Source organism: Macrotis lagotis, chromosome 2 (assembly GCF_037893015.1).
Source record: "Macrotis lagotis isolate mMagLag1 chromosome 2, bilby.v1.9.chrom.fasta, whole genome shotgun sequence".
Classification (NCBI taxonomy): domain Eukaryota; kingdom Metazoa; phylum Chordata; class Mammalia; order Peramelemorphia; family Peramelidae; genus Macrotis; species Macrotis lagotis.
Genome location: NC_133659.1, coordinates 340,135,095 through 340,159,384, shown reverse-complemented (window position 1 = coordinate 340,159,384; position 24,290 = coordinate 340,135,095). Strand labels below are relative to the sequence as shown.

Sequence of the window (24,290 nt, the reverse complement as noted above, 5' to 3'; positions counted from 1 at the left end):
CCATGACATTAAAAACAAAATGAACCCAAAACAGCTTAAAAACGTCTGCTGTAGCTCATCTGTTCAGTTGCTATTATTTCATCCTTTTCCAAATCCAGCTTTATCTGTAATCAGGCTCCCCATTCTTTTCCCCCTTTTTCTCAAATGATTTTTGTAAATAGATACTCTCCCTTCCCTTCCAATGGAATCCCATCCCTGGCCTCAGACACCTGTTTTGTTCTTGGTATGGCCCAAAGAGGCTTAGATTTGATCTAAAAATGGCAAAGTCGGCCTTCATGGTACCTTGAGAAGTGTGATTTTCTTCTCAGCCTTGGTGATGAAACCCCAGGGTTGATCACATTTCTCCTTATGGCTCTATTTTAAGCCCATGGCTTGCTATTCTATCCCCCTGTCCTTGCCCTTAGATTCATTCTTTGCTCTGCCTCTGAAGCCTTTCTTGACCTTGCAGGTATTAGGGGGAATTCAGGCCAATGAGGGCCTAGGGTGCCTTTGGGTGGGGCTCCAATGAGATCCATTTAATGGAATTTTTCTAAATGTATGGACCTGGGTTAGAGTTAGGAGGACCTTGGTCCAACGATCTAATTTTACAGTTGAGGAAACAGTATAAGTAAGTTAAAACGTGGGGGTTTGACTCATAACTGACTCTTAGGTTCCTGGATAGAGACAGTTAAAACCTCAGGAACTAACTTGTAATTTTTTTTTTAACAAATGAGGAAATTAAACCTGAGGAGTGACTTGTACAAGGTCTCCCAACTTTGAAATAACAGAGCTGAGTTTTGGACCAAGGATTTCTGGTTCTGGGCTCAGTGTACCAGGCTGACTCCAAATCAAAAAGAAAGAAGACCACTAATCCATATAAAAGGACACTTCCCAGCTGCATATTGACTCAGGACAAAACAAAGTATCTCTCTTCTACGGTGATTTTCTTTATTTCAATAAATATTTCCCAGTTGCACTTTTATATGGTTTGGACCACACTGGGGAATGTTGGGCCTGCACTATGATAAAGAAAATGCAAGTCATGCCACCATTAACATGGTCATCATAGTCTTCTTAGAAATAGAAGGATCACGATTATTAGCTGGTCTAATGTTTGACACCACTGAGCATACTGAATGTTTTACAGATATTCAGCACTACCAGGTAGGTTGCGTCATTATCCATCCCCATCTTACAGATGAGGAAACTGAGGTAAACAGAAGTTAAGTGACTTATTCAGGGCTACATTGTGATACTTTCCAGAGATGGAGTGCTCACCACCTTCCAAGGAAACTCTTATCAATTTTACCTACTGATGCCAGTCAAAGGACTTTGAGGGGGTGATAGACCCTGTCCCGTTGGGGGAGTTGCTTTGGCCCAGTCTTATTGTAGAAAACAGGCACCATATTTATTGGTTGGGCTTAATGTCTTTCCATGAGCGGCCTCAACTTCTTTTTGTTTTTCTTTTTTGCCACAAGCAGCATTTTGAATTTTAAAAAACCCTAGTTTTATTGGTATATGAATTTCATCAGACAGCTCTCATCAATTCTCCTCCAATCAGCAGTTCTCAGTAACTGGATTTCTCTGCCAGGATTTATAACAAAGCCCTTGGATCAGGAAAGCCAATAAAAAAGGTTATTTGCCATCAAAAAGAGCCATGAACATGGGTATCCACTGGCAGATGGTGAGGGATCTTAGAAACCAGGTGCTTCAACAGTCTCATTTAATCGAGGAAGAAACTGAGGCCAGAGGGGAAAATAACTTACCTTTAGTCACTTAGGCAAATAGTGCTTAAGAAGGGTCTTGAACTCCCATCTTTGGAATCTCATACTTAATAGATCCTTCCTGAGCAATGAAGTCCAGGGTACATTCCATTCCCTTTCCCTTGGCTCTTTCCCTCTTCTAAACTAAAGCCCTTCCTCCCCAAATGACCTTGTATTCATTTTGTGTGTATTCTTTGTATAGTTCTGGATAGTGTTTGCCCCTCTGGTCTCTTCTGTTGGAATGGAGGCTTATTGGGGCCACTAGTGGCCTTACTCTCATCAGAGCCTTGATAAATGTTTATTCAGTGATCGATTGATGCTAGCCAACTCTGAATTTGCTAGCCTTTGTATGGGGAGCTGGAGAGGGAGGGATGCCTGGCTCACAAAAGAGGCAGAGATATGGGTTCACCCTGCCTTTATTCCACTACTACCAACTCTGCTTTAATCCAGAATCATTTCTTTACTGCTATCTGGGGCTTTAGGATAATTACATGATTTCTTAACTGTGTAGTTTGGAAAATGCCACCTTTAACAGCTTTAAAAGAAGGATTTGACCTATTTTCCTATTTTATATTATGGAAGTAGTTGTCATTAACAGGCCCATAATCACAGAGAAGGGGCATAATGCTCAGTTCCACAAATTAAATCTTTCCCAAGATGGTATTTTATTTTTTTACAATAAATGCTTCAACGTTTGGGCATTGGGTGTGGGGAGGGGGGAGCTTGTTTTATTCTGTCTCTTCTCTTTGGTCTTTTTCATCCATAGTTGACAGGGTGGGTTTCATCCATGACTGGGGAAATGGCAATGCCACAAATGGAAGTATTCCCAGTCTGGTTGGGGTTTTACAGGGTTGGTCCTTTAAACAAAGTAACATTAACTAGAAAGGTCGTCAGACTGATGCCAACTTGTAGTCGCTTATGACAATAACCATTTCCTGGTTTCCATGACCTTCCTGGGCTTGCCACCAAGAATGATGATGAGCCAACCCTTTCCCTCTGGCCTATGGCATCCATCCTTGCTCCTGGATGCTCCTTCACTTGCCCATGTTAGAAATCTACCCTGGCTGTCTCATTCACTAACCCTAGTCCCTGTTGCTTGTTCTCATTTCCCAGGTCAGTTGGCTGCTGGCACCTGTGAGATTGTGACTCTGGACAGAGATAGTAGCCAGCCCCGAAGGACCATTGCAAGGCAGACAGCCCGATGTGCTTGTAAAAGAGGCCAGATCGCCGGCACGACGAGAGCTCGGCCCGCCTGTGTGGACGGTAAGCAGCCATCCCTGGGCCACTTCTCTGGAACCAGTGGAGGGCTCCCATATTGTCTCAATTCTCCAGGAATGTTGAGGTTAGGGAGTAGCTGCATCCAGGTTGTTACTTAGTCCAGTGTTGCCTATAAAAAGGTTATAATGGCCAGACTTTTCCTATCACTTACCTGCCTGGTTCCCACAAAAGAATCGCTTGGCTCTCTGTTGCATCAGCCTTGGCAGCTCAAACAGGGATTGGTGGGAGACTTGGAGTGCCCTTGTCTGGCCATGTCCTGCCCTAATACAAAGGGATAAAGCTTGGCAAGAAATGTCTTGAAGACAACACGGGGTGGAGTAATGATTTCTGTGATCTTTATTCTTAGCAAAACATTCGCTACTGCAATATGTAATCAAAGGTTTAGTACCACTTGGAGGCCAATCTGACTTCTCCGGCATGACAGTTAATGTTGTTGGGAAAGGGAAAAAAGGCACTGAGAGGGTTGTTGTTTCAGATGGATCACTGCTGTTCGTGTCAGTCACATGAGGTTCTTGGGTTCTTAACTTCCTCTGGAATGGCTTTGAGATGTGACTCACAGTGAGAAGGATGGGAGTTCCCTACCCTGAGGCCAAGGACACCTATGCACTTCTCTTAACTGTGCAATGTGGACTGGTGCAGTCAGCCAGTGAAGACATGACCTCAGTGGTTAACCTTTACTGATCCATGAATACCCATGGTGGTGCCTGTGTAAGCTCTGCCATGAATAGATTTGCTATGTTTTGATTCTGCAAGAATAGAAATGGAAGACCAATTTGTAGGGGGATATACGGGATGTTTCTTTGAAAAATGAATTATGTCTTGCCTTAAAGGAGAGTATAGACATGCTAGCTCCAAAGCTGTCTATCATTCTATCAGTCATCAAGTTTTGTTTTTAATTATTAAAGGAGGACAAGGTTTACATTAAGCCCCCATGTAAGAGTAAAGTTTATGTGTATGGGAGTTAGTGAGTGGTGAAATTCATCATGGAACCTCTTTCTTTGCATTAGTTAACAATACATGGATTTGGATATGCCATGGAGAGGGACAGTCCTTAGGGTGGGTGTAAGAGTTTTTGCAATTCGTAGTAGTAACTCAGTTTTCATATTGTCTATTTATATATGAGCATATATCATGAGCACAGCCATCCCTTGGAATGAGTGTTTGTTGGGGATGGGGGCGGCATTGATGAGATGGATTGTAGCTCAATAATTGAAGGAAATCATACACAAAGTCTTAGATTGTTTTGGAGGGGACTCCTGAGGTCATCTGGTTTCATCTATAGCTCAGCTTGTGTCACTAGCTCTTCTGTAAATGTAGGAAGTCATAAAATACATAAGATGACAATAGAAACCAATATATTAAAATACTGTTATGAATGGACATTTATATGCAAAATGCCTACATATAATTAAATTATGTGTGATTGGACCCCTAAATTAAGAAATCATAATTTAGATGAATAAGAATTCTCTTTAGAAAATCCCCCAAAGGGATCATTTAGAGTATTTCTATTGAGCAGTAAACTTCTCCATGTACAAGTAGCTCCTTCTATTTTGGTACAACTCACTCCTGGGAAATTTTTCCATAATATCAAATCTTCATATCTGCCTTTATGCAACCACCACATCCCTCACTGCTCCCCTTGAAGACCAAGCCAAGAGGGTCTATTTAGTCTTTCCCATGGTAGTTCCTCAGATACTTTAAGATCACTGGCATCATGCCTCCCCTGACTCCCAATTATTTTCTAAGCTAAGTATCTTTAGGTCCTTCACTTGAGCCTCAGTAGAAATCCCTCTCTTTTATTTCTCAGGTGGGGAGCTGCTTATCTCTTGCCTACAACCTCACTTATTGTAACCCTCTTTTTCTAGATATATTTGGACACTGAGCAACAGTAGCCTTGCAGGGAAGTCTGGGCTGCTATGTACGAAAGCTTGCTAAAGAGTCTGGGAGGAAGGGAAGTGGAATGGTTGGAAGACATTATTTTGTGCTATTTGGGGAGTGGTTAGGAGCACAGAAAGGAGGTCTGAGTGATCCAGAAACTGGGCATTCAGTCTACAAGCCCTTATTAAGCATCAACTCTGAACCACATATGGCAGGCACAGGACACCAGTACAAATAATGAAATAATACCCATTCACAGCAAGTTGACATTCTAATTGGGAAAAAAGAAGTGCATATAAAAATATATGAAGCAGAGACATTGTGAAAATACCGGCTAGTTTGGGAGAGATGGCACTAGCAGTTTGGGATATCAGCAAAGGTTTGATTCATCAGATCGTTTGTAGTGAAAATGATTGTTTTGGCTGTGCCTCTCCCCCAACCCCACTCTGCCAAACAAAGAGCCTTGTCCCAGAATTATCCTGCATCTACCCCCAGAATTTCTCCTTGGCAGTGTAGACACACTAACAGATCTTCCATCTATGTGACTCCAGCATTTCTGTTTACACACAACAATAACAGAATCTCTCCCACCCCATCCCCATTGCCTCTCAAGGTCTCCAAAATTCAAGATTTGTATTTCATTCCCATGGCCGCACATGGATGTCATCGGAGTCACTCAATTACCCAGACACAGTTTGCCGTATTCATCTCCAGTGAACCCATTCCTTCTGACCTTTAAGAAAATAGAACAGCTTAAGGACTGGACCATTGAAACCTCAGCCTTATCTTCCAGGCCCATCGGATCAAAGAGAACAGAACGGCGAGCAGGCCGTAAGTGGTCTTGATTGGAAAGGAGCGAGGCTGCACCAAACTTTTTTTTTTCCCCTTGGTTGTTGACAGAGGAGAGAATCAGAGAGCCCTCATCTCTGTGATTTAAAATAGGAGATTTGCTGTTGGCTCTCAGGGCGTTGGGATTAAAGCTCCCGACTAGTGGATTTCATTAAGGAGATAAAGATTTGCCAGGCAGTTAAGAGGAGGGTTATACATCATATGACTCCTTCTATTAAGGGGAAGAAAGCCCTTCTTTGGAAGAGGATGCTTTATGGGCAATTGGCCTTTTCTTGAGCCTGAGAATGGATAACAGTTGGGGCTCTCGGAATTACTGGCTATTGATAGAGTAAAGAGAGAGACAGGAGTCAGAAAGAGTAAGTAAACTCTTTGCAAAGTCTCCGATTTGTGCTAAGGTACTGAAAGAGGGCAGCCGCCAACGGCCCAGGTGGAGTCCACAAGCCAGTATTAGGTATCTGCGCTTGTGCCAGGTCTTTTCTAGGCACAAAGACAGGAACCAGGCAGACAGTCAGGAACTGGGAAGCCCCTTCCCACAAGGAGTTTTCTTTCTTCTGACTGTGAAAGGTCACAGATGAGAATGAAGATGGATTTGAAAACAGCATGGCTTCTGAAGAAAGCATCCATTCCAGCGCCCTTCAACTTTGCGTGGGTCCAGAAGTGTTTCTCTTTCCTTTGCCTAGAACAAAGTTCTCACTATAGATTCTCAAAGCTGGTAGACAGGAAATTCCCACTGGCAGGGTATGATAGGAATTTCTCTGAAACTTGGCAGTGGGCTAGGCTCACCCAACTAGGATGGGGACTTGACCCTAGTTCCTCCTGCTTGGGAGGTTAGCTCTCTGCCCACCGCCTCACGCGCCTCTCAAATAGAACAAAAGAGGACTATTGTGGACTTGGAGTCTATATTGTAGGTGGGGGGATCTCTAAGCAGAGTCCGTGGCCATCTGCTTACTGAAAGAAGGATTCATATGTCCAGCAAGGGTGACCCAAGATGCCCCCTGAAGCTTCCTCTGCCTTGTGGACTCTGTGATTCTCCAAGCCCTTCAAGTCCTCCTTGGTCAAGGCACAGAGAGGTCCTGGCAGGATCTACCCTCTAGAAATCGTGAGGAAAAATGAGCTCTCAGTGCTTTGGGGTCTAATGAACTGCCTCAGGAGAGAGCATTCATGCTGACTCAGGTTTGCAATTGCTGAGCCTGTCCACCTTGCAGGGTGTAATTACTGCAGGCAGGATCCCCAGGACACCAGGGCCAAAGACTTTTGCAGGCACTAGTCGTTGGCCCTTGTGTGCTCCCCCTCCTTCCCTGAGTGTCTGCCTGTCAAAACCCCATTTATCCTTCATGGCTCAGATCCATAGATACTTTCTCTGTGAAGCCTTCCCTGGTTTTATCATTCCCTTCCTCAATTCCCAGAACTGTCTTGGCCCTCTTCTTGGGCCTTTACCTCATTTGTCTGCTTTGGTGTTTATTTGTTCCTGTGGTCCATGTCCTGCCCTGCTACTGGACTCTGAGCTCCCTCCCCCTGCACCAGACTGGAGGCTTCAGGGCCTAAGTCCTTGAGTCCCTGCCCTTCTTTGGGGTACAAAACATTATATTCCTGCTGTCCTTATTGCTATTGCTAAGTCAAGTTAGCCACTGCCAGCCTGCACTTGGAAGCAGCAGCATTGTTTCTGTGGCTAGTATCATTGACACCCTTGCTGTTGCCTCCACTGTTCTGACAGGACCCATTATTTCTATTGAAACTCACTACTGTTAGCAGTGGTACTCGTCACAGTGCTAAGAAGGAAGGAGAGGGACAAGGAAGGTGAGAGCGAGGGAGGTAGGGAAGGATGGAGAGAAGGAAGACACAAAGCCAGGAAGGAGTGAAAGAAGGAGAGAGGCAAGGAAGGAGGGAGGAAAGGAAGGAAGAAGGAGTGAAGGAAGGCACAAAAAAGGAAGGAGAGAAGGAAGGAATGGAGGCAGGGAAGGAAGGAGGAAAGAAAGGAGAAGGGAGGAAGGGCACTAGAAGGAGGGAAGAGAAGGTGGAACAAGATTTATTACTTTCTTATTATGAGCTGGGCATTGTACTGAAGTACCTTATGATTATTATCTCATTAGATCCTCACTTCCACCCTGGGAGGTAGATGGTATTATGATTCCCATTTAAAGATGAGAAAACAGAGGAAAACAGTTTACAAAACCTTCCCCAGGGTCACACAGCTAGCAAGTATTTGAGGCTGAATTTGTACTCAAATCATCTTAATTCTAGGTCCAGTGCTCTATCCACTTGGCCACCTTCCTGCCTCTAAATCATAGCATTTATATCCTTAGTATTTAGCAAAGTGTCTGATATATTGCTTATTGATTTGACAAGTTATAAAGTGTATGGAGAAGTGAGCTCAGGGCTAGGAAGAGCTGAATATAAGCCTCCCCTCAAGCATCTAAGTGGTGCCAGATTTCTATACTAAGGAGGCAATAGAATAAAAAGACTGCTTGGAGGCAGAATGAAAGGAGGGCTGGGTTGGGAGTTGACATTTTGCCTTGGCCATTTAGCTAGCCTATTATCTTGGACAAGTCACTTAGGGGCGCCTAGGTGGCTGAGGGAATAGAGCACCAGCCCTGGAGTCAGGAGTGCCTGAGTTCAAATCCGACCTTAGACACTTAATAATTACCTAGCTGGGTGGCCTTGGGCAAGCCATTTAATGGGGATTGCCTTGCAAAAAAAATAACAAAACTTAAAAAAAGACAAGTCACTTAATATTTCTCTGTAAAATAAAGCATTTGGACTTCATGCCCTCTCTGGTCCCTTTCAACTCCATATCTGCTCCTGTGACCCTAAGACATTTATTAATAATTACTGTATTACTTTATTTTTGACACATCGAGCTGCTTGTGTTGGGTGAGAAACTGGACCATGGGTCTTGCTAAGTTCCCTTCTTCATCTGTGCCATCAGGATTCTAAACTAATTGCTGGCAGAGTGGCATCCCTGAAGTTTAACCTGAGGAAACGGATAGAAATTGTTGGCAAGGCCATAAAGGACTGGAGGGCAGCAGAAGGACAGCCCACCCAGCTATCAGGTGACTTCAACCAGCCTTAAGCTTGGGAAGAGAAATAGGCCTGATTTTAGGAGTCTGTGATTTTTCCCAGTGACCACCTATTCTTGGGGCAAGGAAGCAGACTGACCCCTCGGATATCCCAGTGATGTTTTCTCAGTTTTCCTCAAAGATCCCAGAGGTTCTTCATGGGCTGGGGTCTATTCTAGGAACTGGAGCATTTCTCAGTGCCAATTATTGGAGGGAGTGGAATAGGGAACTTGTGTTGGAGGCTATATTTGACAGGATGGCACTTATCAGAGGACCTGCCTTCAGTGATGATCAAAGTCAATTTGGCTACAGACTGTCCCTCCTTAGAGGAGGAAAGCCAGACCTCAGAGCCATTTGGAATCATATTACTCAGATGACCTGGGCTTCCCTGAGCAAAAGAAAGCCAAGGCTTAGTAAGGGGTAGCCTTCTCAAGCAGACTTCAAGAGTGGGGATGAAGGGGGGTGAAAGGGGAGGGAGGGCTCAGATAATTATCCCTATTTGTAAAAATGAAGTGAGACTCCTTACAACTCTGGGTATTCCAATTTACCCCTCTCCTGGAAAAAAAAAAACAACTGAAAGAGAACTGGGGGGGGGGATCAATTATGGATAGGTGTCAATAGAAGAGTTTATAAAGGAATCTTCATTTTTTTCATGGAGAATGTGGTGATTCAGCTAGAAAGGGAGTGACAGAGATGAGAAGACCCTCAAAGAGCAGACTGTCAGAGCTGAGAGGGAATGTCAGAGCTGGGAGTGACCTTAGGAAATATGGATTTGAGAAGGCCTTGGAACAGTAAATGTCAGTTCAGAAGGACCTTCAGAACAGAGAATGTTAGAGCTCTGAGACACCTAAGGGACTCAAACATTGAGAATCAGACCTAGGATTGGGAATGTCCAATTTGGGAGAAACCTTAGTATGAGAAATATTAAAAATGGGAGGGAACATAAATGTCATCCACTTGAACTAACTCATTTTTCAGAAGAGATAAAAATTTCAGAAGAAATTTCTCTAAGATCATATGATCTTAGGTGGAGCTTGAACCCAGGCCTCCTGAAGGCACTTGAACTTTTGTGCTTTTTGCCAACATGTGTTTCTATGAGTTCTCTTTGTTGTGACTGTCTCATATCTCCAACTTCCCAGGCCAGGCAGGATCAATGAATGAACTGGACTGAAGGCAGGCTTTGATCTGGTGGGCTTTCCTAGGGTCTTGAATCTGAAACAAATACAAGGGCTGGGGAGTGGGAAGGCCACTTAATGCTTCTCAAGGGTTGGGGATCTTGGCCACTACACAACAAATGCTCAGCTCTTAGCCTCAAACAGTGAGGAAATGTCTACTGTGGGCCACAACAAGAACCAACTCTGCCAGTCAGAGTTGTCTCTTTGACCCCAGACATATCACTTCACTCTATTGTTACTTTAGGAAATTTTCTAAGACTTTAAGTCATAGAAGAGTTCCCATCTTGAACTGGCATATCTGAAGATTCCCTCCATTAATGACATCCCAGGACCTGCCCTGAACCTGACTCTATATCACAGGGTCATCATAACAAAAGGCTTTGGACAATCTCATAAGCTAAAGAAATGGGGTTTGGTCAATGTATTGTCCCAGTGAAACTCCTGGCATGTTGTGGACCTGCAGCCTTTTATGGAGTGTGTTGATGACTCCATTTTATTAGGGGGGAAGACCATGTGATTAGGATGAATCAGTATGACACAAGGTTGACACAGAGGGTAGTTTCCGATTCTGTGAATGTGTGAAGGTCTAGAGAAGTAATTTGTAGATGGAGTTATGGATGTAGAACTGAAAGGGAAAAGGGGGGACAGGTATTCATTAAGTGCCCTCTATATCGCAGGTACTTTGCAAGTGCTTCACAAATATTTTCTCATTTCATTATCATCCTTATATAGTCCATCTTAGTTGACACATGAAGCCATTGAGACCCACTGAACTCAGTGATTAGCACAGATCATTCAACCATCAGTGACAGGATTTAGAACTCCAATCTCTATCCTTCAAGGTTTGATCATTCTCACTGGAAATGTTTCCATAGTCTATCTAACCCTACTCACTCATTGATTAAACCTTTCCTGCTTATGGAAATGCAAGCTTTAACTTAACCTTATCCATTGAAACACATCATTGTCTTAGATAACTTTCTCGTCCAAGTGCTATAGAAAGGATTCCATAATATCTCAAAAATGATACCTCCAAAGGCATCCTTTGCTTGAAGATCTCTCCTCATAGTTTTGGTCAGCTACTCTTATTATAAACCAAGTGGTTCAGTGACTAGGGCACTGGACCTCTATTCAGGAACAGCTGAATTCAAACTCTGACTTAGATATTTTCTTAAGTAGTGAGACACTGGACAAATCATTTAAACTTTGAGCCTCAGTTTCCCCAACTGTAAAATGATTCTAGCATTTGTAAAAATATCAGATATAGCAAAAATTTGAGGATTAAATGAGGTAACACATATAAAGCCCTGTAAAAAATGTCTACAATTGAATAAATTCTGATGATGATCATCATCATCAGCAGCAGCAGCAGCAGCATCTGAAACAATTTGAGCTCTGCTTAAAATATTGCTCTTTGCTTGGTCTGTTCCTTGTGATATTTATGTTTTTTAAATGTCTTCCAGGTCGGGGGTATGATATAGGACTAAAGTGGGTCTAATCATTCTTTCAGATGACATTCCTTCAAATTCATGAAATGTATAGCTACTCTTTCAACCTCTCACTCTGTGTTTTCTTTCTTCTAAGAAAACACACACACACACACACACACACACAGAAATCAGTTACTTTGAATTGTTGCTTGTGTGGTATGGTTGATTTCCTTTGTTTTTGTCTTTTTAAATTTTGAAGTAGATTTGTGATTTCATTAGTATAAAGAATTTCCAGTGAAGAAATTCCCCCATCACACATTTACATTTGTTCTCCAAAGTGCCCTCTCAGAATTGCCTAGAGGGAACTAAGAGTTTGCCCAGTATGATCTAGTAAAATTATGGCCAAAGTGGAACTTGAATCTGAGTCTTTATGATTCCAAGGCAGCTTTTCTATCTCCTAGGTGACATGGCCTTTCAGCTTGTCAATTGATTGAATTATGGCTTCTGGGCTGCATGAAGCTCTCCAGCCTGGCTCTCTTCAGAACCAAGGACAGTGGAATTATTCTCTGTTACCTGATTAACCTTTGGCATTTTGTAAAAGTCAAAACTATGTGGAAAGCAGAGCTCCTATGCCAAAGGACAAAGCATAGGACCAGAGGGCAAGAAGAGCCAGTTTTTTTTTTCTTTTAAGAGATCTTTTTTGATACTAAGACATAGGGGAAAGTATCCTAAGTGTTTTTCTTGTTGTCACTTCCTCTCATTGAAAGTGATGCTTAGGTTGAGGTCTTGAGAGATAGCCAGTAACATGGATCACCTGTTGTCTTGCATAGATATTCTCTAAGCCTGATAATGTGGATTTTAATGGGGTTTGGCAAACCTTATCTAGGGAGTAATGTACCTGAGCTAAACAGAGAATCTTACTGAGGTGTCAGGAGATCATTTTTGAATCAATAATTTGGAGAATTATCTTATTAAATCCTTTGAGATTAGTATGGGTGGATTGATGGGTGCCACCCATTGGCACAGAATCTATTATTTCAGACTTAGCAATAATGAATACATTGGATGACAGTATCAAGTTCTATAAACAACTTTGACAGACTAGAGTGAGTCACTGAATCAAGATGAAATTTAATGGAAAAATGTAAAGTCCTACATTTGGGTTTAAAAAATCAATGCCAAATATGAGTTGGAAGAAGCATGATTAAGTAAATGGTTTGCATCAGAATGAAATCTGCCTTTTTATCAGATGGCAAGCTTAATATTAGCCATCACTTTAAGTCAAGTCAACCAACTTTTATTAAATTCTTACTACATGCCAGACACCATGCTAAACTACAAATAAAAGCAAAAAACAAAAACTATTTTGTTAACTCAAAGTGTTTACATTCTAGTAGGCAAGTTAGCACATAAAAAGGAATTGACTAGCTGGGACTGAGGAAGTAGGGAAGGCACTTGCATAGGGAATGACAGCAAATTCTAGAAAGTTAAAAATGGAGTTGGGAGAGGGGCCCATTCTCAGAAATGGAGATCTTGGAAGGAATTCACCCATGGGAGAAATAGACCTTGGGGCAGAGAGATCTTCCAGGGTAATAAAGCAATTGAAGTCTGATGAGTCAGAATCAGAACTGGTAAAGAAATCTGTGCAATGGTGGTAATACTGATTATGGGCTTTGAAGCTGTCTCAAAGGGGTTCAACTTTCCAAGAAGGAAGGAAGTAATTATTCTTTCATCTTCCCTGGACTGACTGCATCTGGAATATTTGCCCTTGTCCCAGAAAGCACAAGCAGGGCAACTGACAAATAGTTAGACAAATAGCTTAGGGAAGATTGACAAAGAGGGTGACAGTATTGCTGCCCTATGGGTATCCATTAATATAATGAGAGATTTAGCTTAGCATTCACAAATCTTTGCCCAGTGTGGAAGAAATCACAAAAGCCTTGCTTTTCTCTGTATAAATAGTTCCCATGGAGAAAGAGAAACTATGTGTGCTCATAGACTTAAGTGGGAAGAACCTGGGTTAGAAGGTCAAAGGCATAAGTTCAAGCTAATAGGAGCTTGATTAAAAATTACAAAACATTGATCACCATTATATTAGGCTGGCTCAGGAGGTTGGAAGCACCCTAATTAGATCACCTGAACAAGGGGACCACCAGAGAAAGAATTCTTGGTCAGATTTTGGTTGGCATTCTGCCTCAAGACAGCTCTTCTGATATTTAAAAACTGATTATTTTCTCTTTTCTTTTTTTCTAATGAATTTATTTATTTATTTTTCCATGCTGCAGTGGTTTTCAACAATTAGTTTTTGCAAGGATTTGAGTTTCAAATTTTTCTCCCTCCCTTCCTTCCATCCCTCCTCCCCCTGACTGAAAACAAGTAATAAATAAGTTATACCTTTATAGCTATATTAAACATAAATACAAATTAATCACACTGTGAAAGAAGAATTAAATCAAAATAGGAAAAAATAACTTTAGAGAGAAAAACAATAATTCATAAGACAACTTTTAAAAATTGAATATATTAACCTTTTGTCTTCATTCACCCTTCATAGTTCCTTCTCTGGATATGGATGGCATTTTACATCATTAGTCTTTTAGAATTGTCTTTAATTATTGGACTGATGAAATGAACAAGTCCATCATAGTTGATCATCACCCAAATGTTGCTGGCTCTGCTCATTTCAGTCAGCTTCAATTCAAGCAAGTTTTTCCAGGCTATTCTGAAATCCTGTCCCTCATGATTACTTATAGAACAACAGTATTCTATCACATTCATGTCCATAATTTGTATAGTCATTCCCCAACTGATGGGCATCCACTCAATTTCCAATTCTTTTTCACTATGAAAAGAGTTACTATAAATATTTTTGTACATGTGGGTTTTTTTATCCCTTTTTGTGATCTCTTTGGGATACAGACCAGCAATGGTATTTCATGATCAAAGATATGAACAGTTTGATTGCCCTTTGATCATAATTCCATATTATTTTACAGAAAAGTTGAATCAGTTCAAAACTCCACCAACAAAGCATTAATCACCCAGTTTTCCCATATTCACTCCAACAGTGATCATTTTCTTTTTAGTCATTTTAATCAATCTGAGGTATGAGGTGGTACCTCAAAGTTATTTTAATTTGCATTTCTCTAATCAGTAAGGTTTTTTTATATGACTGTAAATAGGTTTAATTTCACCTGAAAATTATCTTTCATAACCTTTGATCATTTATTACTTGGGAAATGATTTTTTATTCTTATAAATTTGGCTGAGTTCTCTATATATTCTAGAAATGAATCCTTTGTCAGAAACAACAGTTGTAAAATTACTTTCCAACTTCCTTCCTTTTCATCTTGGTTGCTTTTGTTTTATTTGTGCAAACCTTTTTCAATTTAATGTAATCAAAATGATCCATTTTATATTTTATAATGTTCTCTTTATCTTCTTTGGTCACAAACAGTAGTTATTTTCTTCCTATATCTTCTCTAAGATAAACATCACCTATTCCTTCATCTTATCCTCATATGATAAAATTTGTTGCTTTCACTCACTTTCCTGGTTGCTATCCTCAGTAAGGATTCTTCTTTCTCAATATCCATTCTGAAATGCAGCATCAAAACTAGAAATAATATTTCAGACATGATCTGAGCACAGACCCTATGCCTTTTTACATCATGTTGAATATGATATTTAATTTTTTATATCACATTGTACACCTGTAGTCACCCACCTTTCTGCCAAGAAGTCATTGAAAGTAGGCTGATTATAATTGTTTTTTGATGTGGATTTTAGTTAAGCTCCTGTGGTTACATATACTGATCCCTTGTTTCTATTTATTTTGTTTATCATTTTCTACATATATTCCCATATTTCCCAGACTTCTTGTTTCCTTAATCTTGCAGGGAAAGATCCAAAACCCAGAAGTCTGAAGGAGACATGGAAAACAGGCAGCTCTCTCATATCTGCCTCTAATGTTCTAATATTCATTCTTTGCTAGTGCCTACCAAGACAGAGTATTGAAAATAGCTTGAAAAAATATTTAATGTACTCAAATATGTATAAGCTAAATTACATTAATTGTTGTTAAGGGGAAGGGGGAATAAAGGGAAAGAGCTAGAAAATGTGAAACTCAAAATATTCAGATAAATAAATGTTAAAAACTATCTTCACATGTAGTTGGAAAAATAAATAAATTACAAAACCAAATAAAAAGAGTTTTGTCCAAGTTTAACATTCTTTTTATGTGACTTTTGGTTATGTTATGGTGAACACAAAAACTGATCTCTTCTTTATATTTACTTTATTCTTTATAGTTTTCTCCACTTATTCCTATATTTTCCTTATTTGCTACTGCTCATTGTTTCTTACATCACAAATTATACTGTGTTACATTCATTCACCACAGACTGGCTACTTTGCAGTTGATGGGTAATTCATGCCACATAGTAAGGGCTTAAAAATGTTCATTAACTTACGAACTTTGTTTTTATGCTGAAAGTTTCATATGTACTCCCTTTGAAATCCTGCCATTGATGCTTTGCTTCTAAACTCACGTTTACCTTATAATTCACTTTTATAGATCAATAATGTCTATCACATAGGTTTATCAGAATCGATTGTTTGAACCCACACTTAGGAATTTGCATTGATCCATGCTAAAATTGCTCTTGTTACATTTTCCCCATTATCCTATGACCTTTTGAGATTTGGGGGTATCAGTTCTTGCATTCCATCATGGGAGTTTCCCATCCATGTTAGTTTTTTTCTTTGTGGAAAATTTGTAAATTGTTATATCAGTGTCTATATTCAAGTTGAGGGCAGCTAGGTGGTACCATAGTGCATAGAGTGCCAGCCTTGGAGTCAGGAAGAGTCATGGTCCTGAGTTCAAATCCAGCCTTAGACATTTACTAGCTGTGTGACCCTGGGCAAGTCACTTACTCTTGTTTATCTCAGTTTCCTCATTTGTCAAATGATCTGGAGAAAGTCATAACAAACCATTGCAGTATCTTTGTCAAGAAAAAAACCAAATGGGATCATAAAGTGAGGGCATGACCAGAACAACTTAAGGATCATAGCAACATCTACATTATTGCATATACATTACACTTCAGCTATGTTCAACCTTGTTTAGCACACCCAGACTTGCCCTGATTTTTGTTTTTGCAGATTTGTGTCTGCAAAACTTATCTCACATCAAAACTTTTGATTGCCTTTTCAGATTCCAAATCAGATGCTGCTTTCTCCATGAAGCCTAGCCTGATCCATTCTCAAAACAGAAGTGAACTTCCCCTTCTCCAATATGCTCATTATATTTGATCTGAACCTCTCCTATGGCCTCATCCCTAGCTAATAACAACCTCTCCCTTCTCAAGTATTCCTAGTACACTTTGTCTAACTATCTCCTTTTTGCCTCATCCCCTGCAATCTCCTGTCAAATTTCTATGATGCTATCTGCTCTCTGACACATGGAAGCTCCTTTAGGATAGGATATTCACCAAACACTGAGTATAAGGCCTAGAACAAATTGAAACTTGTGTCACTGATTAATATTTATATAGCAGCAAGAAGGCCGGGACCCACAATGCCTCACCCTCCACAGTGCAGGCCACATTGAGTATCCAGGCCATTCTGTACATCCCCCACCATGTCCATTTGAAATCACTTTCAATTAGATTCAGTCCTGCCATGTGAATTTTCTCTTTTAGCAATGATCTAGCTCCCCCTGAGCGGGTCATTTTATTTTTTTGCCAAGTTTCATTGCCCAAGGTTGTCTATAGGGGATAGCAAGATCAGAAGAAAGGTCTTCTGGTCCAGTCCCCTGCCTCCAGGCAGGTCTCTACTCTGAGGGATGGGGGTATCTACCATGTGATAGCTTGACCTATTTAAAGATCTCTCTGGGAAAGAGCCTCAGCCTCTTTCCTTCCATAGAATTCTCCATGTCTAATCATCCTTTCAGACAAGTTGTTCTTCCTTCTTTCTGCCAGGATCCTTACTTCATAATTGTAAACTCATTTTTCTGAGAACAAATGGTGAGCCACCCTTTGATGGACCTAAGTGTTTCCTTAGACTTGCAGGGAAAGATCCAAAACCCGGCATCTATCCACTTTGAAGGAAACATGGAAAACAGACAACTCTGTCATATTTGCCTGTAATATTCTAAATCGACTGTGATGATACTCAGGCCTGGAACAGTATGAGCCCTGTGGGGAGGGTTCTGATTCAGTGTTGTTCTCCTCTAGAGAGTGTGGAGTTGGCCATCAGCCTGGAAATGTTTCCTTGGTATTGACTCAGCAATAGAGACAAAGTTCTCCTAGACCCATTTTCTGTGCAAAAAAAAAAGACCTTTTAAAAAGTGAATTATTTTCTCTTCATAAATTGATTTCTTTGAAAAATATTAGTTCTTTCTGAATGCATTTCTGATAGATATGTTGCAGTTATTTCCTAAAAGATTCTTATATGAAAGCCTCCTTAGTAATATTAAAGTACATAAGATTAGACAAAGAAAATCTCCCTAATAGTGTTTGCCCCATTCCACACCTGTGGTCCCCCACCTTTCTGCCAAGAAGAGGGCAGTGTCTTTCATCCTCTATTAGTGTTTACCAAATTGATCATTGAAATTAGCCTGATTATAATTATCTTTTGTTGTGGATTTTTGGTTACACTCTTGTGGTTACATATACTGACCCCTTATTTCTATTTATTGTGTTTACCATTTTCTACATTTATTCCCATAATTCCTAGACTTTGTCTTTTTCATTGTTTCTTACATCCCAGATTATATTGCGTTACATTGACACATTGCAAATTGTCTGGATGTTTTGTAGTTGATGGCTAATGTCTAGGTTAAAAATGTTCATTAGCTTATGTACTTAATTTGTTTTTTATGCTGAAACCTTCAACTATACCCCCTTTGAAATCCTGCCTCTGATGCTTCTAAACACTGGGACCCTAAACAATTTATTTAAGGTCCTTAGCCTTCGTCTCCTCCTCTGTGAAATGGAGCTCACAATAGCATCTAGCTTAGAGATTACTATCGAATGAGATGATACATGCAGAATGCTCTGTAAACTTGAAGATGCTATTGAGATATCAGGTGTTATTAGCTAGCATTGTTACATGGAAATACTGTTCTGCTTTCATTTGCCTCTATAACTGGAATGATCAGGTCAAAAGAGCTGGCCATTCATGCTTAAGCTCCTGGGGCAGAGTGAGGAGGAAAGGGGGCAGATTCAGAGAGGCACATTGCAAGATGAGTGAAGGAATTATTAATTAACAAAGGAAGCCATGAAAGGTGAAAATGTGTTGCCTTGGTGGGTAATGAGTTATCCATCAGCAGAAGTCACTGACCAAAGACCAGACAACTACTTGAGGCAGATCTGCTTCTTATTCAGATCAATACAGTAAATATATAATAGTGCTTAATAAATGCCTAATAATAAAAAAGTAGACAAAAATAAATTGGCTCATACTATAAGTATGAGTTGTTTCAATGCAGAAAAAAAGACACACATGGAAGAAGGGGTTGGGGGCCATAGAGAGATCCCATTGTTTGCCTTAGAATGAATTACTAACATCCTATCATGGCACTTCTTTGGGTTCTTCTGGTGGAAAGAATCTACCCCAGTAGTCAGCAAAGATGGGGCCTTTGTTGATTGTTTCTGTCTCTGTTGCCCTAAAGTCAGTTTGGTATGAATTGCTCTCTTTGATCCCCTAATCTTTCATCCCTGCTGCCTGATTGTTTGGCTCATGCTAAGAATGAGGAATATGATTACGCAACTTCTGTAACAATGCAGAAATGTACCTGTGGGTGCAGAGCAGGTGTAGCAAATGGTGGGCACCCTACAGTGTAATGTCCCAGCATGATCTACTGCCAAGGATCTCACTTGAAACTTTAGGCCTCTGGGCTCAGCGAGGAGAAGTATCACATTTACTTTGTTGTTCCTCACGGATTTGAGAAGAGTAACATACAATCTGCTGTTTTCATATAATTAAAAACGTAAATATTGATGTGTACATCAGCCCTCCCTGGCTTATTGTTCATTGTGTAAATGAAACCTAATTGGGAATGTTTCCTCCAAGCTCTTTGCTTTGAGATGCAGCGGTTTCATTGACCTATGTGTGGTCAGCGAATCTTAACCTTCTACTAGGTGGCTGGTGATTCTAATGGAACCACCAGGTGGTCCATGATACCCTCAGACCACTATTCTGAATTCCTCTTTTGGGGAAACCTCCACTGGGTTGCCTTCTGTGTTGCTGGGTTGGACCCAGCTCATCCTCACTACCTTTGGATCCCATTCTTGGAACCAGCATTCAGCACCCTTGTATTACATACCTGCTATCCTCTCTGCTGAATGCTATGCTCAGTCTTGGGCATACCCAAATAAAAACCAAAATTTCCTACCCTCAGGGAGCATATGTACAATTGGGTCAGAGGGAACACATACACAGAGAAGCAGTATTAGAATAAGTGCAAAGAAAATAGACATTGGAATGTCATAGAGAATACAGGGATGAACCTAGAATAAGGAAGAAATTAATTCCGGCTGGGTTACCCTGTACTACACATTTATCAACTCTGTGCCTCAGTTTCCTCTTCTGCTCTAAAGCAGTTAGGTGACATGGTGAATGGACCTGGAGTAGGAGGAGCTGAGTATGAAGGCAGATTAGCTATATGTGACTGTATTCCTCTCCAGGTGTCGCCAGTGTTGCCAAGGGGGCTCTCCCTCTTCTGGCTCCAGAGAAACCTACTAAATGGCTATTTGAGCAGCTAGAGTTTCATGATAAATCCCTTGAATTCTCAAGCCCGAAGGGCAGAGGGCTTTAGCTTGAGGATTCAGGGAGTACCATGGACAGAACATGGGGAAACAGGCAGGAGTGTGTTTGGAGAATCATCTCTGTAGTAGAATTTGAGAGGAATTCTCTATTTATTGCTACTGACATACACCTTAGGAATGGACCAAGTAACTTGACCCCAGAAACCTTGACCTTGGGGCAGACAAGGGGCTCAGGCAGTTGTGGCCATGTAACTGAAAATGCCATGGGGTTGGATCTCCAAATGTAGGGTCAGAAAGCCCAATGATCCATTGGTATGAACGAATTCACTTCAGTCACATCACAGCCTATAGTTTCCTTTTCCTCATTTGGAAAGCAAAGGCACAAATGTGGAACCTGCCAGGCCAGTGTGAAGACCCCATGACCTATTAGATGTATTTCCAGATTAAATGTCACAGGAAGGTCTGATCTTCTTAACATTCATAGATAAGTGCTTTAGTTATCTCCCATTTTGGAAATGGAGGAAGGAAAGGTTGGAGTTTGCAGTCATTGCTTTGGTCCTTGGCAAATTAAGGTCTCTCTGAGGCTCCTGTGCAAAATGATAGTTTTGAATTAGATGTTCTGAGTCCCCAGCTCTTTTATCCTCTGTTCTGAGACCCCTCCCAGGTCTGACTTCCCTGTTCTAAAACTCCTTCTCAACTCTGCTATTCTGTAAGTCTCTGAAATCTTGCAAGATAGCACATTTTTAAAAATGGAATATTCATTACCCTAGTTGCATCCAATTTGTTTTAGTAATTGCTAACATATTTTCCAAAATGAAAAGATTTGTTTTTTTCCCTGTGAAGATTAAGCTTTTCTCTTTTCTTTACCTCTTGTTTCTTGAACTCCATTGAGCCATTTTTTAAAAATCAAAGCTAGAACAAAACCTTGTTAAGAGAAATTCACTCCCGACTCCACTTTCCTAAAAGGCTTCATTATTGGTAATAAAACCCCCTAAATGACACTGACTTCTTGGGGGTCTGAGACCAGGCAGTCAAAAACACTTCTCAAAATCTAAAGTCAGTCCACAGAACCTTAAGAAGGTATCAAAATTTTCCTTTGCCTCATTTTCAGCTTTTTCCTCTTCCTTTTTTCTAACACTCCTTCAGCATTCCATTTCAACTGGATCCCATCACTCCCTTACTCCAAAACCTTCAATGGCTCTCTCTGAATTATCCTATAGTATTTAGAACCATTTTACTGAATATATTTCTGTATATATTTGGTGATTTATACTTTTCTAACCTTTTGTATCCCATCAGTAACCTATAACCTCCTTGATGGCATGGACTGTTTCCTTTCCTTTTCCTCTCCTTCCTCCTTGTGTTTCCAGTACCTGGCACAGTGATTTGGCTTTAGGGATAGGAACCAGACCTGTAATTTCATCAGTGTAGGGGACTTCTATGTAAGGCATCTTGGTGATACAGTGCATAGAATTCCAGGCTGGAGTCAGGATGATCTGAATTCAAATCCAACCTCAGACTCTTACTAGCTATGTGATCTTTGGCAAGTCATTTCACCTTTGTCAGCCTTTATTTCCTCATCTGTAAAGTGGGGATAGTTAAATCTACTTTGAAGGGTTGTTGTGAAAATCAAATAAGATGATATTTATAGAGCACTGGACAATTCCTAAAGTGTTGTATAAATGTTCTTTTTATTAATGTTCTTATTATAGCCTATTTCTCTTTATGTCTTCTACCCATGCCCTTCTACTTCTCCTTCCCGTAATTGGGCTCAAAGCTTGCAGAGGGAAATGGCCTTTATATTTTCCATCTCCTTTGGTGCCATCCCCAGCATGGAGCTGTGGGATACTTCCCCTTGGAAGTGAGCAGGAAAATCCTAATGAATAAATTGAATTTTTAGATAAGAATTTTGTGATGCACAATTGCTTTGTGATAAGTGGTCCTGGAGAAATAGATGGGCAGCACAATATGGCAGGAGCAGAAGAATGGGCCTCTCATTCAGAAGCTCCCCCTAAAGACAACAGCCCCTGGTCATCATACTTCTGGGAGCAGGTTTGACTCTCTCCCCCAAGGCCTGCCCAGCTTTCATTATCCTTCAGGGACAGCCCAAGTGAATAAACTCAGATGCCTGTGAGTGTATGGGAGCCCCACTTTATAATAGCTAAACCATCTCATGGAATAGATGGCTCAGCATCTCCCAAGCTCCAACCTCCTCTCAAGGAGATTTTCAGGAGCTATTGAATCCAATTCTTTTTATGTTTTATAAGAGGGCTGTTTTTCTCCCTAAATAACTGTGATTTCTTGCTTTAGTGGCCTTTTTAAAAAAATTTATCTTTGGTCCGTTTCTGTGGTGTGGCAATGCTGACTGCTCGTTGGTGAAGAATATAATGATGATGAGGATAATAAAAATAATAGTTGCTTGCATTGCTTCAGCTTTGTGTTGTCAACAAAACAAAGCACATTCCCTGCAACCGCTCTGGGTGGCAAGTAGTGCAAGCATTTGCACTCATTTTTTTAAAAAAAGTAAACTGATCCCAAAAGAGATAAGAAAGAGAATAATTATCTTCAGAACTGGGAAGGTCAGTAGAGGACACAGTCTGTGCAAAGAACAGGTCTTATACTGATGCGTGGTGCACAGCCCATGACTGTTTACCAAATAAAACTAAACTAGTTTTGGGCATTGGAGACTATCCAATGGATTAACCTCAGAAACAGATGAAATTTCATGAGTGGAAATAGCATTAAAGACAAGGTCTGGCCCTTTGCTTTGCTGTGACCCCCTAAGGAACTATTTTGTGATCTTGGAAAAGTCACTTAACTTTTCTACAAAATTGAAGATTGAATTGAGAAGATTGAACTCAATGGATTCTGACATTCTTTTTGTGCACTAGATTTTCACTTCTATGATCTCTGAAGACCCAGGGTTGTTAATCTAGGGTCTGTGAACTTGAAAAAACAAACCAATCTGTATTTGCATATAATTGGTTTCCTCTTATAATTTATGTACTTTACATTACATATTTAGAAATTTGATTTTGAAAAGGGTTCCACTTTGAAAAGGCTACACTACTTGGGCTTCTGAAGTGCTCTGTGATTCTAAACAAAAATTAAGCAGTCATGCTTTTGAGTATTTAGGAAAGACATAGGCAAAAATCATAGAATTTCTTCATTTTAAAGTTGAAAGAGATCTCATAAGAATGCCCTCAAATCCTAGCCATTACCAAAAGAAGTCCCTGGTTCAGTGGACCCAACAGGATGTCCTCCAGCCTCTAGAAGACCTTGGATAGGTCACCTAAGATGAGAAGACATCAATAGATTTTGATCTGCCCTATTAAAGTGGAGTGGCCATAATGGGAAGAGCAACAATATGTGGATTTACAGAAGAAATGACCATGAGCTGAGAGAGTGGCAACCTTTTTCAGAAAAGAGGAGGCAGAACCGAGACTGAGTCATATTTGTTTGATTTGTCTTTGTTTCAGATGCAGTCTCCTTTCTCCTCCCTCCCTCCTTCTCTCTCTTTCCCTCAAAGAAGAGAGAAGAGTCCAAAAGGATCCCAAAGTTTTAGGGTATTGGTGGTGGGGAGACTACATGGTTTCTGTTAAAGATTTCTATTCCTGCTAATTTGATTTTGGAATTCTGCAGATTCTACTTATTCCTTGAGAATAGAACCCATTAATGATGATATTCTGAGCTTTAATGTTGGCAGACTTCAAAAAGGATACTAGGGCATGAGGTTCCAAAGAGTATACCTAAAATGGCAGCAACAGCTAAACAGTAGAAAGTGACTTGGGCACTTGTTTTACCCATGCAGAATGAAATGACTTTTCCAGGCTCACACAGTTAGTAAATAAGTGAGATAGACTTTAACCTCTGCTTCCTGATGCTGAGAGGTCATGGTTTGGTGACTACTTTTGAAGGTAGGGGTTCAGCAGCCAGAATTTAGAGATCAGGAAGCTATTGATTCTAGCTGTCACTGGAATCCTGAGACCCACTGAGGAGGAGCAAGCTTTTCTTGGTTGGCTGAGTCCTCAGCAGAGCCTAGTTGAGTTCATTCCCTTCCAAAGTTTCCCAATCTCTGCTTTCTGCTCAGTGGAGGAGAAGAATTGTA

The 24,290-nt window shown here is 40.6% G+C and overlaps 1 protein-coding gene across 3 annotated transcripts in view; it reads left to right on the top strand.

Moving 5' to 3' along the window:
• The window catches only part of TAFA5 (TAFA chemokine like family member 5), a 357,575-nt gene that overhangs the window by 147,803 nt on the left and 185,482 nt on the right, over positions 1-24,290 (top strand). Inside the window, exon 2 of one of the 3 annotated variants that reach the window (XM_074227259.1) lies at positions 2,856-3,005. In XM_074227259.1, coding sequence (XP_074083360.1) covers positions 2,856-3,005 — 150 coding nt within the window. Of the gene's footprint in view, positions 1-2,558; positions 3,006-24,290 lie in introns of those variants that run through there. The other 2 variants (XM_074227258.1, XM_074227257.1) reach the window with 2 other exon arrangements.